Source organism: Typopeltis vanoorti, chromosome 13 (genome assembly GCF_054136105.1).
Source record: "Typopeltis vanoorti isolate ZY-2024b chromosome 13, IOZ_Tvanoo_1.0, whole genome shotgun sequence".
Lineage (NCBI taxonomy): Eukaryota > Metazoa > Arthropoda > Arachnida > Uropygi > Thelyphonidae > Typopeltis > Typopeltis vanoorti.
Genome location: NC_143561.1, coordinates 99,388,153 through 99,404,641, shown reverse-complemented (window position 1 = coordinate 99,404,641; position 16,489 = coordinate 99,388,153). Strand labels below are relative to the sequence as shown.

Genomic DNA, 16,489 nt, shown 5'->3' with positions numbered 1-16,489 from the left:
CTTACTCATGGATGCATCCAAGAAAGAGAATAAGCTGACATGAAAATTACATTAAAATATGGCTTGCAGAAGATCTATTTTCACCAAATTACCATCCTTAAGGTCAGCTGAAATCTCGTTTCTTTCTTTATAAAAGTACAGAAAAATAAAAATAGAAAATTCTATTCTTTAACTGAGTTGAGTGAACTAGTTTAAGAGAAGCGACAGAGATTTTTGCTCCAAGAAACTTGCAAAACACACAAAGCAACTGGCAAATCTTTTCACTTTATGTCTTGTCAATTATCCTAAACAAACCAATTCATACAGTTCTATTCTTATAGTGGTAAGATGAACATATCAATAATCTGGTACTTATTCTTAATAGCATTCCCAGTCAGAAATGTCATGTGAACATGGGTCCAATTCTCAGTGTTAATGGAGCTATGGAACTATGAAATATAATATGTATGAGAAAGTGTGGATAAGTTTGCAAACAAATCACAGCATTAGCAAATATATTAGCAGCATACATTTGGAAAACAGTGCCATCAGATCTGTATTGCATTAGATTTGTTACACTGTTATGAATATGAATATGCTATGTGCATTTCATTCATACAGGTATTTTAATAGTAGCGAAGGCTGCAATTAAAGACTGCCAGCAATGATAGTTCCCTGAAGAAAAATCCCAGATATAAGCAGGTGTTCAGTAATGTTCACTGTCAGTGAACATTACTGAGATTGTTCTGGAGGATATAAGCAACCAAATGCTAGGTCTTGAAACTTATATTTTTACTTTATGATTTGCATTTAAAGTAGGAACTGGATACATACATAGGAAAGAATAATAAATTTCAGATCCAGACCTATGTTTTTCCAAAACACAAGAACTCTCCCTCCCACACACACATTCTACAGTGACCAGGAATTATATACAATCAGTAAATTCTGCTTTTATTGATTCATTTTGTAGATATCTTGTATATCTTATTTGAATTTAATTTTATACTCTGTGTAATTCTCTTTCTCTATTGAAATAACTCTATTTTGATCAAGTTTTTTTGTTTGCAGATAGCTCTCAAAAGTAAACTTTTCTAATACATGTCAAGTTAGTTTAGAAGACTCCAGATGATCAAAATGCCAAAGACAAAACATGTTTTTGGAGTATTGAATTTACTGATTACAATGAAAATCATTGTAACATTATATATTACAATAACTCTATGATTGTTTACTCCAAGTCTTGCACAAAGCATCCACATAAGGGAGCATTTAAAAATATCAGCTTTCAAAAGAATGAAACTGGAATCAGCTACCTGTCCTGTCCTTAGTAAGATTAAGCTCCAAATCTCTAGTAGGAATGTGCTGTGGTGCCTGATGGCGGGCTGGAGGAGGTGGACGTTCTGAAGTGGTGGATGTAGATGTAGATGCTAGTGCTTTTTGTACCAGCCCTGTAAGACTGGCCAGCTGGCGTTCCATGTATTGAACTCTCATCCTAATAAATGGGAAAAGAAAATGCTGCAACCAAAATAATAATTCAATGTGTATATATCATTAAAACATGCATAAAAATTATTTCCAAATAACTATGTATGTACAAAAACTTCATTTCTTTTTATTTCACATAAATGCCATCCAGTGATATAAATTAAAAGCATTCTTCCAATGAGAGATCTTATATATATATAGCTGGAAATAAAAGTGCAACAATAATGCAATATTGGCAGAATTCCACACCTATGCTAATAACTGCATTCATTGGGAATTTAAGCATGTATTCAGAAATAAGGAGTGGTAAACACAGATGTGAGGCAGTGAAGTGGACAAGCATTGAATAAACCACTGCCATATTTAAGAAAGTGAATAAATATTTCTGGATATACAAATCCTGGCTATAAGGGGAAGAAATGGAATTGTCTGTTGATAAGGTCTACAAGAAGCAAATATACTATATTATAGGTTGATTGATATTAGCATTTTGCCAAGATCAGAATAGTATAATCAATGTCCTAGGTTGTTCAGGATGTCCTATTGGATGGTAAAGACCCAACGTGTTGAGCTCCTGCAGCCAGTGAACAGTTGTTATATTGGCTCAAGAGCTAATTTCCTATGTTTTCCCAAAGACAAAGAGCCATTCTGTGGATGTGAATTCTGTTAGCAAGCTATTACCTGTGTGCTGTGGAATCCTCCACTATAGACATAAACTAGCACAGAATGTCTGTTAACAGCACACTGCTAGTAAAAGTGAAAGCATGCAGTGATAACTGGGCCAAATTTATAAATCTATTTACATATACAATGTATACAATATATAGCACATTCACATGCACCATATATGGTAGAATGCATGTTGTTACCAGTAAAGATCAAATGGATTCTTATTATAGAATATACTTCTGTTATGAAACCACAATATCTGCTGTGTGATGCTTAAGAGAGACCATCAGTTGTGCATAACTAAAGTGAATTATATTTTGGAGCTCAAGTAAGAAAAATAGAATGCAAAAGAAAGACGGCAAGTAAAAGAAAGAACGTATATGGCAGAATGATTTTAATGAATGCCGATGGCAGGGAGATAACTGAATCAGTCTAGTGACATTCCACAGGGTTCTGTTCTTGGACCTCTACTGATTTAATTTGTGCATTAACAATGTAGGAAAGGACCTGAGAGGAAATGTTCAGTTATTTGCCTATGATGCAAAGTTGGAGCAATAATTAATACAAATTATATCAAAATTTTGCAGAATGATTTGGATAGATTGGCAGACTGGGCAAAGGAGAATGGAAGTCAGCTGAATGTAGCAAAGTATAAGGTTATGCATTTTGGGGTGAAAAGATTACCAGCTGTATACCACATTGGTGGAACTGTACTCCAGGAAATTGATGGAGCCAGAGACTTGGGAGTATTAGTGAATAGGGAATTAAAGTTGAGTGTGTGTGGGAGGGGGGGGGGGACATAGCAAAAGTGGCCAAAGCAGCTCATCAGATCACTTGGTTACCGAATAATACTTTTTGATGAGTAGAGACAAGCAGGTTATTGTTCCTCTTCATCGAATCTTGATAAGACCCCATCATCTTGACTACTGCATGCAGATCTGGGCACCAGGGTATCTTGGTGATGAGGAGGTGGAGGAGAGGATCCAGAGACAAGCGACCGAGATGGTAGCAGGTCCATGGAATGAACCGTACAAGAACAGGTTGAAGATTTGTGGGTTATAGAAACTGGTTGATAGGTGATATGATTGAGACATACAAATTACTGAGAGGTTTTTACATGATTAATTCAGAGAAAATTTTTCAAAACAGGTCTGGTGGCAGGAGAACTAGTAGCCATCCATGAAACTGAGTAACAGTATAGCTAGCAAGGGTGTGTTAGAACTCGGTTTTTTTTGCTTGGAGAGCAGTGAATGAATGGTATAGAGTGCCAAAATCTGTTATGTTTGCTTTGAACTCATTCACAGTTATGGCACCCACAACAGATTTTGGCATATGATAGATACTGCACAAATGTTGGATAGTTCTTGACATGAGTTTAGGACCTCCATCGATAAGTCTTAAAGACTCCTTGGAGCTGTCCATAATAATAATTTTAAGATGCCAATTGATAATACATCCATGCTCTAATTTTAAATAAATTTTGCTCATGATATGACAGCGGCAGCTAGAGCTTTTGCTACCCGGGGCAGACCGTTTTCCACCTCTCTCAATACACACCAAAAATATTACAAAAAGTCAAAACGACGTAGAGAAAGAAATTAAAACACTATTTATGTTAGTTGTAAGTATAGTTGTTGAAAACTAATTATTAATTAAGTAATAAAATTACTAAGTTAATATAAATAGAAGAATCATCGAAAAACAAATTGTGTCTCACGTGAAAAGTGCCGCCTGGGATGGACCGCCCCCTCCTAGCTACGCCACTGTGATATGAAAGTTATGCTGCTATTACATCCCTTAAGAAACATTTAAAAAAGGCTTTTAAACCTGAGCAGATGAGGTAGACTGCCATTTTAATAGTGTTAAATGGCAGCCTACCTGATCTGCTTATGGAGGGCATGGTGCATACTGTACATCTCTTAGAAGTAGATAAGATTTGAGATCTGGATAATGGATGGTAAAGATCCAAAGTTCGGGAACCCAGAATACAGATGATATGATAAAGGGGACATTGACAGAAAGAACTGAGGGTGTAGTTATACTACTGTATAATCAGTCCTCAATTTACGATATATGCAACTTACAATGACTCATACTTATGACAGTCATCCCATTAACACATTAACCAAATACCATCTCACTCCTACCACCCACAGACCAGGATATTATTGTTGCCTTCAAAACATATTTAAGAAGTACTTTTTGCTTAGGCTAATGTGCTACTAGAGGGTGAGAAACCCCTCAAAGACTCTTGTAAAAATATAATAATTAGCATCATACAAAGAATGCAGATGCAGTAGGGAGTGAGGTGACAGCAATGTATAAATGGTGTTTGAAAGAAGCTAATATTATTATTAATATTATACCTCATCATACCTCAACTTAAATGCATTCACTGTCCCTGCACTCACCACATGCAATGCATCCCAATCACCCACCACTCGCCATGCAAAAAATCTACTCCTTACTCCCACCCACCTTATACAGTTTCCAGGGATGGCCTCTCATTCTTCCCATCTCCAGATATTCTATGAAAAATCTCATTCACACTAATCTAGTGATTATCCCTTACCAACTTATACATCTCAATCATGTCTCCCCTCTTCGTTGTATCCACTAAGCTCTGTAATTTGCATTCTTACAATCTGTGTTTTGCATGCTCTCATATTCCACATTCCAGAGACTCAGTCCATTTCATATTCCACATTCCAACTTAGTTAATCATCTCTGGATCCTCTCCAACATTTCATCATCCTTTTGCAAACCTGGCAATCAAATATCTGTGCATAGTAATCCATATGTGGCCTGATCAAAGTCTTGTACAATGGAATCAAAACATCCTTACTTCTATACATAAGTGTTCTCTGAATCATTCCCATAATCTGCTGTGTCACCCTCACAACTTTAGCAAAATGACCACAAAATTTCAAGTCCCTATCCACCCCCCCCCCCAAATCCTTCATCTTCTCCACCTCCTCCAAAATATCACCACCAATCGTATACTCTGCATCCCATCTTTGCTTCCTAAATTTCAAACCTCACACTTTGCAACATCACACTGATATCTCCACACACTCATCCATTCAGTCTATTTAGGTCTTCTTGCAAAGCTACACCATCTGCTCTACTTCTCTAACTAACTCTCCCTCATGGCATCTTACCATTGAAGCAGTATGGTGTGAAGCGTACAGGATGAAATGTTTAGTAGAGTGTTGTGTTGCTATACACCTGGTAATGTGGAAGGTAGTGAAAAGGAAATGTTCAGACAAATTAGTCTGGCTAATAAGAAAATTTTATTATTATGTTACACCTCCAGGGAGTCCAAAGACTCATTGAGGGAGAGTGTGCTAACAGCATCGAACGATTTTCCCCTTCCAACTACTAACCGCACTCAAATTTGCTTAACTTTTTGCGTGAGCCATTAGTAGCAGAGGCTCTACCAATCAACCAACCTTTGATAGCAAGGATGATCATTATGGGCAATTTCAATTATGGTTAGAATGGAATAAAGAGATGGCATCAGGAACCAAAGAGAATGAATTTCTTGAGTTTTTAAGGGATAACTACTGTAAACGTGATGTTAACAAGGCCATGAGATTTCATGGTCAGCTTTAACATACATTTTTAACATGAGTCTTAGATTAGCTCAGGTCACCAGGAATCAAAAGATGACAACATTGTCCTGCTTCATAAAGGAGGTGATAAGACTAAAGCTTAGGATTATAGGCCAATCTGCTTGTCTGAAGTTGTAGTCAAGGTGTTAGAAAAGCTAGTGAGGACAGGGATTCAGAACTGGGTGGACAGCAGTAAAATTCTCTTTAGTGAACAGCATAGGTTTGGTAAAGGAAGATCATGTTTTAGCAATCTGCTAATTTATTATAACAAGGTGATGAATACATTGAGTCATGAGTCATTGATACATTGAGCTATAGAGTCATGATTGAGATGGCTAAATATCGCAATAAGTGGAGAACCTTTCTTCTTAGTGGATTCAACCCGTTACCAATCGGATGAGATGAGATGATGAATACATTGGACAAGGGGATGCATATACAATAGCATATTTAGATTTTGCAAAGGCTTTCAATAGATTGCTACATGAGAAACTAGTAGCTAAATTGGAACAGATGGCTGTCTGATAGTTATCAACTGGTTGTATATGGGGTAGTGATATCCCAGAAGAGGCAAGTCACTAGTGGTGTGCCACAGGGATCTGTTTTGGGGTCATTGTTGTTTAATTTGTATGGAAATGACATTGGAAAGGGATTAAATGGTGATATACAGTTGTTTGCATATTTCGTACATTTGCGATATTCAACATTAATGATATTCAACATGTCATTAACTTCTTGAAAGAAGTTAATGACAAGACAGTGCTGATAATCAAAGAGTTGAAGATTGACATTGAAGTTGTTGAACAGTTTGTGAAAGCTATGGAAGAAGAGTTCACAAATGACAACCGTACAATACTAGAAGCACAGAAAGTTGCAGAAGAAAAAGAGGAATAAAATAAAAAGCAGAACATAAGGAAGAAGAAGCCAATCCCCTCAAAAAGAAGTTTACAGTTAAAAGATTAACATAAACACTTGTTTTGTTAATAAGGCAATTCGGCTGTTTGAGAAAAAAGGAGAGATTTAGAAGAGCAGACAGAATAATGCAAGGCAATTGCTTCTTATACAGAAATTTATGCAGAAAAGAAAAGGCATACTGTGCAGACTGAGTTAGACATAACGTACATATTTTTAAAGCCTGCCCCTGCTATCACTTCATCCCTTGAAGACGAGCCTAGACCTTCCCCAAGTTATGCATCTGGTGAACTATTCCCAGATTACTTTGTTGCAATTCCCGATTTGATGTCATTGTTGATGAACTGGTCTCCCCTGCCTCTTGTGATGAATTGTCCAATTAATAAAGCAGTTGTTTTGAAGAATTACTTGTTTCATGTGTTTCCAGCTGATTATTTTACTGTAAGCGTGCAGATGTACTATACACTCATGTTTCATTATTTATTACAATACAGTAATTTTATGTTATAATTTGTATATGTATTATTTCACTATAAAAGAATAAAATCAATTAAAATATAATAACAAAACAAATGTACACATTTTAGCACTCATGCGTGTCAATTTTTCATATAGTGATTTCTGACTTACTATGTAATAATTAGAACAGTTACCTGTTTCGACACCAATGAGGAAACTCTGAAGAGGATCCAAATATAAGAAAGAAAGAAAAAATAGAAAGGTAATACTAGATCTCTGAAATGTAATTGTTGAAATTATGAAGAGGGATTGAGAAAAAAGCAGGAAAGCAGAAGCAGAAATGAGGTAATAGAATGGAAGCATTTAAGTTGATGAAGAGGTTTCACAAGATTAAGACAGAAGTGGTTATTTGTAGAGCAAGGGAAGAGAGAGTGAGAGACCACCACCAAAAGTTATATAAGTGTGTGGTGAGCAAGAGCATGAGTAGTAGAACTTTTTTTTTTTTTTTTACATAGAGTGATGGGTAAGTGCTATGCTTCTTTGTCAACATACACAGCATGAATAAACTGAAGACAACATGAAAGAAATGTTGATAGTTGAGCAAGACCTCCCATGATGAGCCTACTGACTTCATGGAGGTGTATTAATAATAATAATGAATCAAAGATGAAATAAAAATAGTGACCTAGTTCTCAATCATTCTTCCACTTTCAGAGATTTTGCACTGCTAAGTATTACTTTTCCAGGATCTTGGAATGTAGAAGATAATAGAGAGGGGAGATTTTTTTAATCAGCAGTAGTGTTTTTTGGAAATTAAAATGCTTCCACCTTTTATGAAAACAAAAGGAGGAAATAATTTAAGTTCCCATATTTTTGTGATCTTTCCATGTTTATGATTTTATTTTCAGAAGCCATAAAAAATTAATAAAATTCTTGCTAAAAGACTAAGAAGAAAATCAAGACCAAGCTGGATAAATACCATTAGTTAAGACAGCAACATCATCATATGGTAATATCCAAACTGGAGAAGTAAAGTCATGGGCAGAGAAGTTTGGTGGCAACAAATCTAGGAGACCAAGGCTCAATATGGGCAGTACAGCCATAAGAAGAAGAATTGCTGGATTTCTGTTCAGGACACAGACTTATCATCACTAACACCACATTTCTACATAAAGATATGCATAAATTTACAAAGATATGAATGAGAAAAGTCTCACTGACCACATTACTATGGACAGTGATATCTTCACGCTGGTTCAAGACAAGAGTATACATGGAATCTGAAACAGGCAATGATTACCATTTCCTCATATTCCACATACCAAAAACCAGTCAGCCTTGGTCTTCTCTGGACCTTTTCCAATATATCCTCATCACCGTGAAAACCAGGGGACCAAAAAAGTTTGAGGGTAGAAAAAAATTGAATATCATATTGAAAAGAAAGATATAAAAGAAAATTTTAAAGAGCATCAATGTTGAGCAGCTTTCAAAGGTGAACTATAAGTTTAAAAAAAAAAAAAAAAAAATACTACTGAAGGAAAAATGAAGGAATTTGAAAACAATAATCAAACCTTGGAGATTCAGTAGCAGAATCTGAAAAAGACATTGACTGAAATTATAACATAAATTGAAAGCCAAACGGCTATTTTTCTGGCATCCTTAATAATAAATAAGGGGATACAAATCCCTTGTTGTTCAACTGCCAGTAAGTAAAACTCTAAGATCGAGAACTACGAATCTACGAGTTTCATATATACCGAAAAACTATCGACAAATCCAAGTGTAAATGACCACTTGGTAGTACAACACCAATACTATACGAATGCCATAAGGTGTGTTTGTATATTATAACATAAATTGAAAGCCAAACGGCTTTTCACTTAAACCTTGTTATCTTTCAGGTCCACCTACTCACTGATGAGACCTCAAAAAAGGTTGAAACCGGGTAGTGACCTCTCCTCATAATGTAATTACAGTATTACATCCCCTAGCGGCTGTGTTTTTACATTATGAGAAAATATCAAGGTTAGTGAGGGAGCTTGCTCCACCTTTGCTTCGAGTTGCCTTGATGTTGTACTACCAAGTGGTCATTTACACTTGGATTCGCCAATAGTTTTTCGGTATTTGGTATATATGAAACTCATAGATTTGTAGTTCTAGATCTCAGAGTTTTACTTACTGGCAGTTGAACAACAAGGAATTTGTATCCCCTTAATTAAGGATGCCAAAAAAATAGCCGTTTGGCTTTCAATTTATGTTATAATATACAAACACACCTTTATGGCCTTTGTATAGTAAAGGTATGTAAGTTTTTTCACTTAAACCTTGTTATCTTTCAGGTCTACCTACTCACTGATGAGACCTCAAAAAATGTTGAAACTGGTCTGAAACCCTCTCCTCATAATGTAATTACAGTATTACATCCCCTAGGGGCTATGTTTTAACATTATGAGAAAATATCAAGGATAGTGAGTGAGCTTGCTCCACCTTTGCTGTGAGTTGTCTTGGTGTTGTACTACCAAGTGGTCATTTACACTTGGATTCGCCAATAGTTTTTCGGTATTTGGTATATATGAAACTCATAGATTCGTAGTTCTCGATCCTAGAGTTTTACTTACTGGCAGTTGAACAACAAGGGATTTGTATTCTCTTAATTATTAGACATTGACTGATTTAACCAGGGAGGCATGTGGTGAAGTTGTCTTCCAAGAGATTAAAAAAAAAATCAGAACTCTATAGCACAGTTCTAGAGCTCTATAGTAGACTAGAAGCTAAAAGATACACTCATGGAAATGAAGAAAGCATATATCAAAAGTTTTTTTGCAAGTAAGTCAACATGCTTTGAGAGAATAAGGAGAAAAATGCTAGAAAATAAAGCAGTGTATTTTTTATTTTATTTTTTTTTATTAGCTCTTTATACTTAAGTAACTTAATGGTTGCACCTGTTTGGAAAACTCGTTCGCAAAGTACATAAGTTCTTTTCGCTATACACTTTGGTATTAAGTCTAGCTACTCACTGATGAAGCCTCAAAAAAGGCTGAAACCGGTCTGGGTAGTGACCTCCCTCCATAATGTAATAACAGCATACATTTCCTAGGAAATGTGTTTTTACATTATGGAAAATACCTAAGAATAGCGATCTGAACTTCTTCCTCCTCCTTTGCAACGAGCTGCCCAGTACTGTACTACGTACTAGGATCACTTGCATTGGCTAACGCTAGTGTTCGCCGATACTTTATAGTTTACTATATTCGGCAAGAAACTCTGATTCCAATCTTTGAGTGTCTTATTCGGTTTTAAAACTATGTGGGATTTAATATCCCCTTAATTTAAGTAAAGCAGTGTATAATAAATTAAAATGAAACTAGACTAGCAGTCATGGGAAAACTTTGCTAAGAATATAAAAGATAAATATCAGAAAGATGGCAAAATATTCTGGAGGCTATTGAAAAAATCTTAGAAATGAAAGAAGAAAGTAGTGTAAAAGGAATCAGATGACAGAGGTGACAGGAAAACTGAAAATAAAAAAATCCTACATGTTTGGAATAACTATTTTGAAAGACTGCTAACAGTGGTAGAAAACGTTCAAGAAGAATGCAATTAAGAATATATATTAGTACTTGAGGTAGAAAAAAACACTCAAAAACTTGAAATGTGGGAAGGCAGCTGGAATAGGACATTTGACCAGAAATGCTCAAATATGAAGGTATAAAACTTTAAAACAAGTGGCTAAACTGCATAATTCAGAAAGCCTGGTCTATAAAAAAGCACATTAAAACTGAATATGAGAATTATACAGTAATTTCACTGAGTGATCTATGTAAGATTTATGTAAGCATACTTCATATGAAGTATGCTTACATAAACTGAAGAGAAATGTTGAGAAGAACATGCCAAGTTCAGGCAAAGTAGGAACTGTCAGGCTAAGATTGAAATGTCAAGACAAAAACTGTTCAAAACACTTTGATTATATGGCAGAAATGGGACATTGTACTTTGTGATACACAGTCCATATTTAACTTGGACAGCAGTAGACAGAACTGAAAGAGGTACAGGAAGATGACATAAAATGAATCCTCTCCACCATTTTCACATCTCATAGAAAGCCAAGTGACCAAATCTCTGTATGAAAAATGCCGTAGAAATAAAAAAACTTCCTTATCCCTGCTTGTCAGTATGTTTCTTAACATCCTTTGAGATATTCTTCCCACTTCTGTACTATGTCCTCAGAACTTCAACTCTCTGTCCACCATTATTGGCAAGAATTATCAATTTGTTGAAGTTTAAATCCACACATGCAAGCAGTTTTTTCATCATAAAGTGCATAACTTTACACTATGACACACTCTCTGCCCAAATGAAATGGGAACCATTATCCTTTGCTCATCTACTTAGATCATCCTGCAGAATCTCTAAATCATTTTTATTTATTGCTCTCCTCCAGTTTATCATCATCAGCAAAAAACTCTATATTGCCATACAACATCAACATTACTGATGTACAAAATTAACAGCAGCAAGCAACCCTAATAAAGTCCTGTTGACACACCACTGGATCATCTGACTTCTCTTTGAGTTAACTCCACCATATGCTGGCCTGGTTTGCCGAGTGATCAGCGTATCCGCTCTCCAGTCAGAAGGCTGTGGGTTCGAATCCCGCTGTGGGCAAGGATAGTCTGTGAAAGTGGTGGGTTGGCGGCAGATGGTGTTGGTGTAGTTACGGTTCGTTGCAGTTGGTGAATTGAGTGGTGGAGACAGAGAGCTGTAGAGTAAGTGCCCTCCTTCAATGAGTCTATTGACTCCCTGGAGGTGTCATATAATAATAATATACCACTCTGTGATGTCTTATCCATCAGCTATCCCTTTATCCATGTCACCAGCTTCATGTCCAGCCTCATTTACTCCATATTACATAATAAGATTCCATATAGTATTACATCAGCTGCTTTTGCAAAGTCCATCAATATAATGGTATAGCCTATCTAATTCTAATTCAGCTGTTACTTTACTGTAGAAGGAAAGTAAAATAAGACATCTCTCTCTCTCCTTTAAAAATTCTGCTGTCCCTCCCATAGAGTATAATATTCCTATCTATCCAATTTGAAACCAGTCTTCGAGCCTCCTCTTCATAACAAAACTATTTAACCTCTTTCCACTATCAGTGCTGAGACTTTACTTGAACAGTATGATCAAGGACACTGCCATTTCTTTCCTGTAGATATTATTATTATGGGCGACTCCAGGGAGTCCTTAGACTCATCGAGGGAGGCCCCAAATCATGTTCATCACAACTATACAACATTCTCACAGTATCTATCATACCTTGCCTTGAACTCACTCACTGTCATAGCACTCACAACAGCAGCTTATTCCACTCATTTACCAATCTAAAAGTAAAGAACCCAGCTCTAACACCCCTGCTAACACACACTCTTTCCCAGCTTCCATAGGTGTCCCCTAGTTCTCCCACCACCAGTCCTGTTCTCAAAAATATCCTCTGAATTAATCCTATAGAAACCCTTTAGCAATTTGAATGTCTCAATCATATCTCCTCTTTTCCGGCTATCAACCAATTTCTGCAACCCACAAATCTTCAACCTGTTCTCATAAGGTTCATTCCATAGACCTGCTATCATCTTGGTCACTTGCCTCTGGATCCTCTCCCCATTAAGAAGAAACCTAGGTGACCAAATCTGGGCACAGTAGTCGAGATGAGGTCTTATCAAGGCTCGGTAGACAAGCAAGTTATTGTACCTCGGTACAGAGGTACAATAACTTGCTTGTCTCTACTCATCAAAGTATTTTTCAACAACCAAGTGAGTTGATGAGCTGATTTAGCCACTTTTGCAATGTGTCCCCTAAACTTTATCTCCCTATCCACCAACACTCCCAAGTCCCTGGCCTCATCAATCTCCTGGAGTACAGTTCCACCAATGTGGTATACTGCTGCTAATCTTTTCACCCCAAAATGCATAACCTTACATTTTGTCACATTAAATTGACATCCATTCTCCTTAGCCCAGGACTCCATCTATCCAAGTCGTCCTACAAGATTTTGACATCTTCTGCATTCACTGTTGCCCTACCCAACTTTGTATCATCAGCAAACAAATGAACTGTTCCTCTTAGATCCTTCCCTATATCGTCAATGAACAAATTAAATAGCAGTGGTCCAAGAACAGAACCCTGCGGCACACCACTAGTCACAGGCCATCTTTTGGACTCTACTCCTGAATAAACTACTCTCTGATATCTCTCCATTAACCACCCACCTATCCATCTCACCAACCCTATATTCATTCCCATATGTTGCAGTTTATGGATTAGAATTCCATGTGGGTTTACAGTGATACTGCCAGGTCCAGCAGCATCACTGTAAACCCATTACCCTTATCCCGTTCAGCCGTCACTGTGTTATAAAATTTGAGCAAAAATATGTGCTCATATCTCATTGAGCTCCATAGTTGTATTCACATTGAAATTTCTTAATATCTGAAACACTTAACTCGAATCTTTTTTAATTCATGTCATACTGGTCACTGCATTATCTCCATCTGGATGATATACAAAGTGATCACTCAGTAATTTAACTATTTCTGCTGCTCTGTCACTTCTTTGCTATCCATGTTCAGTAAAACTATCCTTCAATAATCAATCTTCCACAATAGTGAAAGAGCTTTTTAGAATTTCACTTGGCTTAGTTAGCTAATTTTCTCTCATAATTTTATTTTGTTATCCTCATCATGTAAGTTATCCTTCTCTTTATATAATCTCCATAACAGTTTCTTTTTATGCTCCCTTGCAATGGGAATATTCTTCCCCTTTAAGCTGCCTCCTGAGATTATCATAATCACCAGCTTTGTAGTTCCACATATACTCTTTTTAAACAATTCCACATGATTGGTAACCTCCCGGGTCAAGACTACACCGCTTTTCCCAATTGAAGGCATTACCTTGGTTAGGGACCAATTCCCTTGACATTGTCATCAATCCAATACTCTCAAATCCCTGGTAGTTTCTATTGCATGTTGTTTCAGATAATTATCTCTCAATAGCAGCTGAATAAATTCCATTTTCTTTTCTCTTCCCAGTATATTATGGAGACACAATGATCACTCACTATATGGTCACTGAGTTAATTCAGCAATGCATATCATCCATATCGTCTGTTCTCTTCCTAGCCTATAGTGGCAACCAACTATATATATTTAATGCTGGCTTTACATACCAAATAGCTTCAAATGTGCTGCTTCCTTTAACTTTATTCCTACTGAACTTTTATACTTTTGCCAGTTGTAATTCTTCTGCTTTCCATTTGCAAAAGCTTTCTCCGAGTACTGTTGTTCTCTCTCTGTCCTCTGTGAAAATACAGCACCCTTGAATGTCATAATTTTTGGCTAATTCAAACTAATCAATGTCCAAAACTCCTAATCTCTGTTCCTGATACTTCTGACACTTGATATTAATAGAATGCATTTATACTAAGGATGTTATCATGAAAATGGCATCATTTTATTCCAGTGGGTTAAACCGACAATGGCATAATCACCTGAATGGTAATAATATGGAAAGGAGCCACTGTGAGGAAAGAACATATATGAACTATAAGGGATTTGGAAAGCAAGGATTGGATGTTGTGAATATAATTGATAAGGTTATACTGAAGGAGGTGAGAGTGATAAGTGACCTGGGAGCATTAGTGAACAAGCACCTGAAATTTAAATTATACTTGACAAAAAATTTAAGTCTTGTTTTCAATCTTCATTTTCTCAAGCTTGAGCAAAGATTTGTATGTAAAAAAAGAATATATCTTATCAAATATAAATCACTTTCTTTCCCAATGAAAACTATAATTATAGATTTTTTTGGTTTGTTGATTATTTGTGAATAATACTTTCTTTAATTTATGGACTATTTGATAAATTTACTCCTTTATCTCATTCATCTAAGACTGAGTTAAGTCCCCTTGTTAATGCAGTTGTCTTGCCATTCCTCTGCTGCATCCCATAAGAACAGGTTTTTATTATTATCATCATCCATAACGTCCAAAGACTCTTCATGAGTGATTTCATGTCACATCACACACCCAGTTCATTATAAATGAACTGTGTGTGTGTGTGTCTGAATATATTCACTGCCTCCACACTTACCACTCTCAGGCAATGCCCACCGCTCACCATGCAATAACGCTACTCATGTTACTATATCAATCTGGTTGCAGCCTCTTACCATGTCTCAATCATATCCCTCTCCTATGCACCACACCCTACAAATCCATCTTCATGCTCAACATTCCAGAGATTAAAACCCACTTTATTCAATCATCTCTGGATTCTTTCCAATATATCTTCATCCTTTTGAAAACCATTTTTTTTAAATAGTAAAACATGTGAAGTATCCATAACTATGCAATAGTTATGGATACTCCGTGTTGTGCAAGGCCAGATTTGTGAGGTTTGATAAGGCAGATGTGGTCTTGATGTTCAGAGATGAGTTTATTTATAGATCTTCCTGTTTCTCCAAATTAAGACAAGTTACACGAACATGGTACTTAGCATAGGCCAGGTGGGTGGCATCACTGGTAAGAGTGTCTTTTTGGAGAAAGTAGCAAGTTGTAAATTTGGTTGATGAACTTGTAAATAGCAATGAGTTGATATTTTTTCATAATTTTTGCCAAACATTCAGAGATGCCTTTAATATATGGTATAGGAGTCCTGTGGGCTTCGTCTTGTCTGGGTTGATTTATAGGAGAATGGTTTATTTTTTGGAATGTTATTGGATTATATCCATTTAGTAAGGCTGTTTCTTTCATAATTTCCAATTCTTGTTTTAGAGATTCTTCAGAAGAACAAATCTTGTGTACTCTGGGTACTAAAGATGAATGAGTGCAGAAATGATCATGAAATACCAAGGATAGTTTTCTAGGTTATAAATCTGTGGGTTGGTAATTACATTATGCAAGGGTAATTGTGGAGCCTCATAGGGATGTTGAAATGCATGTACACCAATGCCAAAAGTATCAAAAATAAAGGGTAGGAGTTTGTGGTACTGATCAGATCAACTTGGCCCCAACTGATATCAGTGAGACCATTGACAGAAGATGATATAGGGATAGTGAATTTTCAGGTAAGACAGAAGGGATTTTACAGATGATAGCTGACAAGAACTTCAACCTACAAAAATAGAAGTTAAGGAGGATTTTAGGTCTGAAGTAGATAGTTCAATTGAGGCAATCTGGTGCAAGACCCAATCCAACAAGACAACACATATTACATATTGTTGGTTGCTGCTACAGAACAGGGATGCACAGAAAGATGTAGATCAGTGGTTCTTGACCATTTTGTGCCTGGCACCCTCCCTTTCAACTA

The 16,489-nt window shown here is 36.4% G+C and overlaps 1 protein-coding gene across 24 annotated transcripts in view; it reads right to left on the bottom strand.

The window, feature by feature from the left end:
* The window catches only part of LOC150100409 (coiled-coil domain-containing protein AGAP005037-like), a 1,356,304-nt gene that overhangs the window by 412,813 nt on the left and 927,002 nt on the right, over positions 1 to 16,489 (bottom strand). For all 24 annotated transcript variants that reach the window (XR_016549297.1, XR_016549300.1, XR_016549298.1 and 21 more), the window contains one exon: positions 1,296 to 1,474. Coding sequence is in view for 19 of the 24 variants with exons in the window: in XM_090403260.1 (XP_090259386.1) it covers positions 1,296 to 1,474 (179 nt within the window). In the remaining 5 variants the exon portion in view is untranslated. The remainder of the gene's footprint in view (positions 1 to 1,295; positions 1,475 to 16,489) is intronic.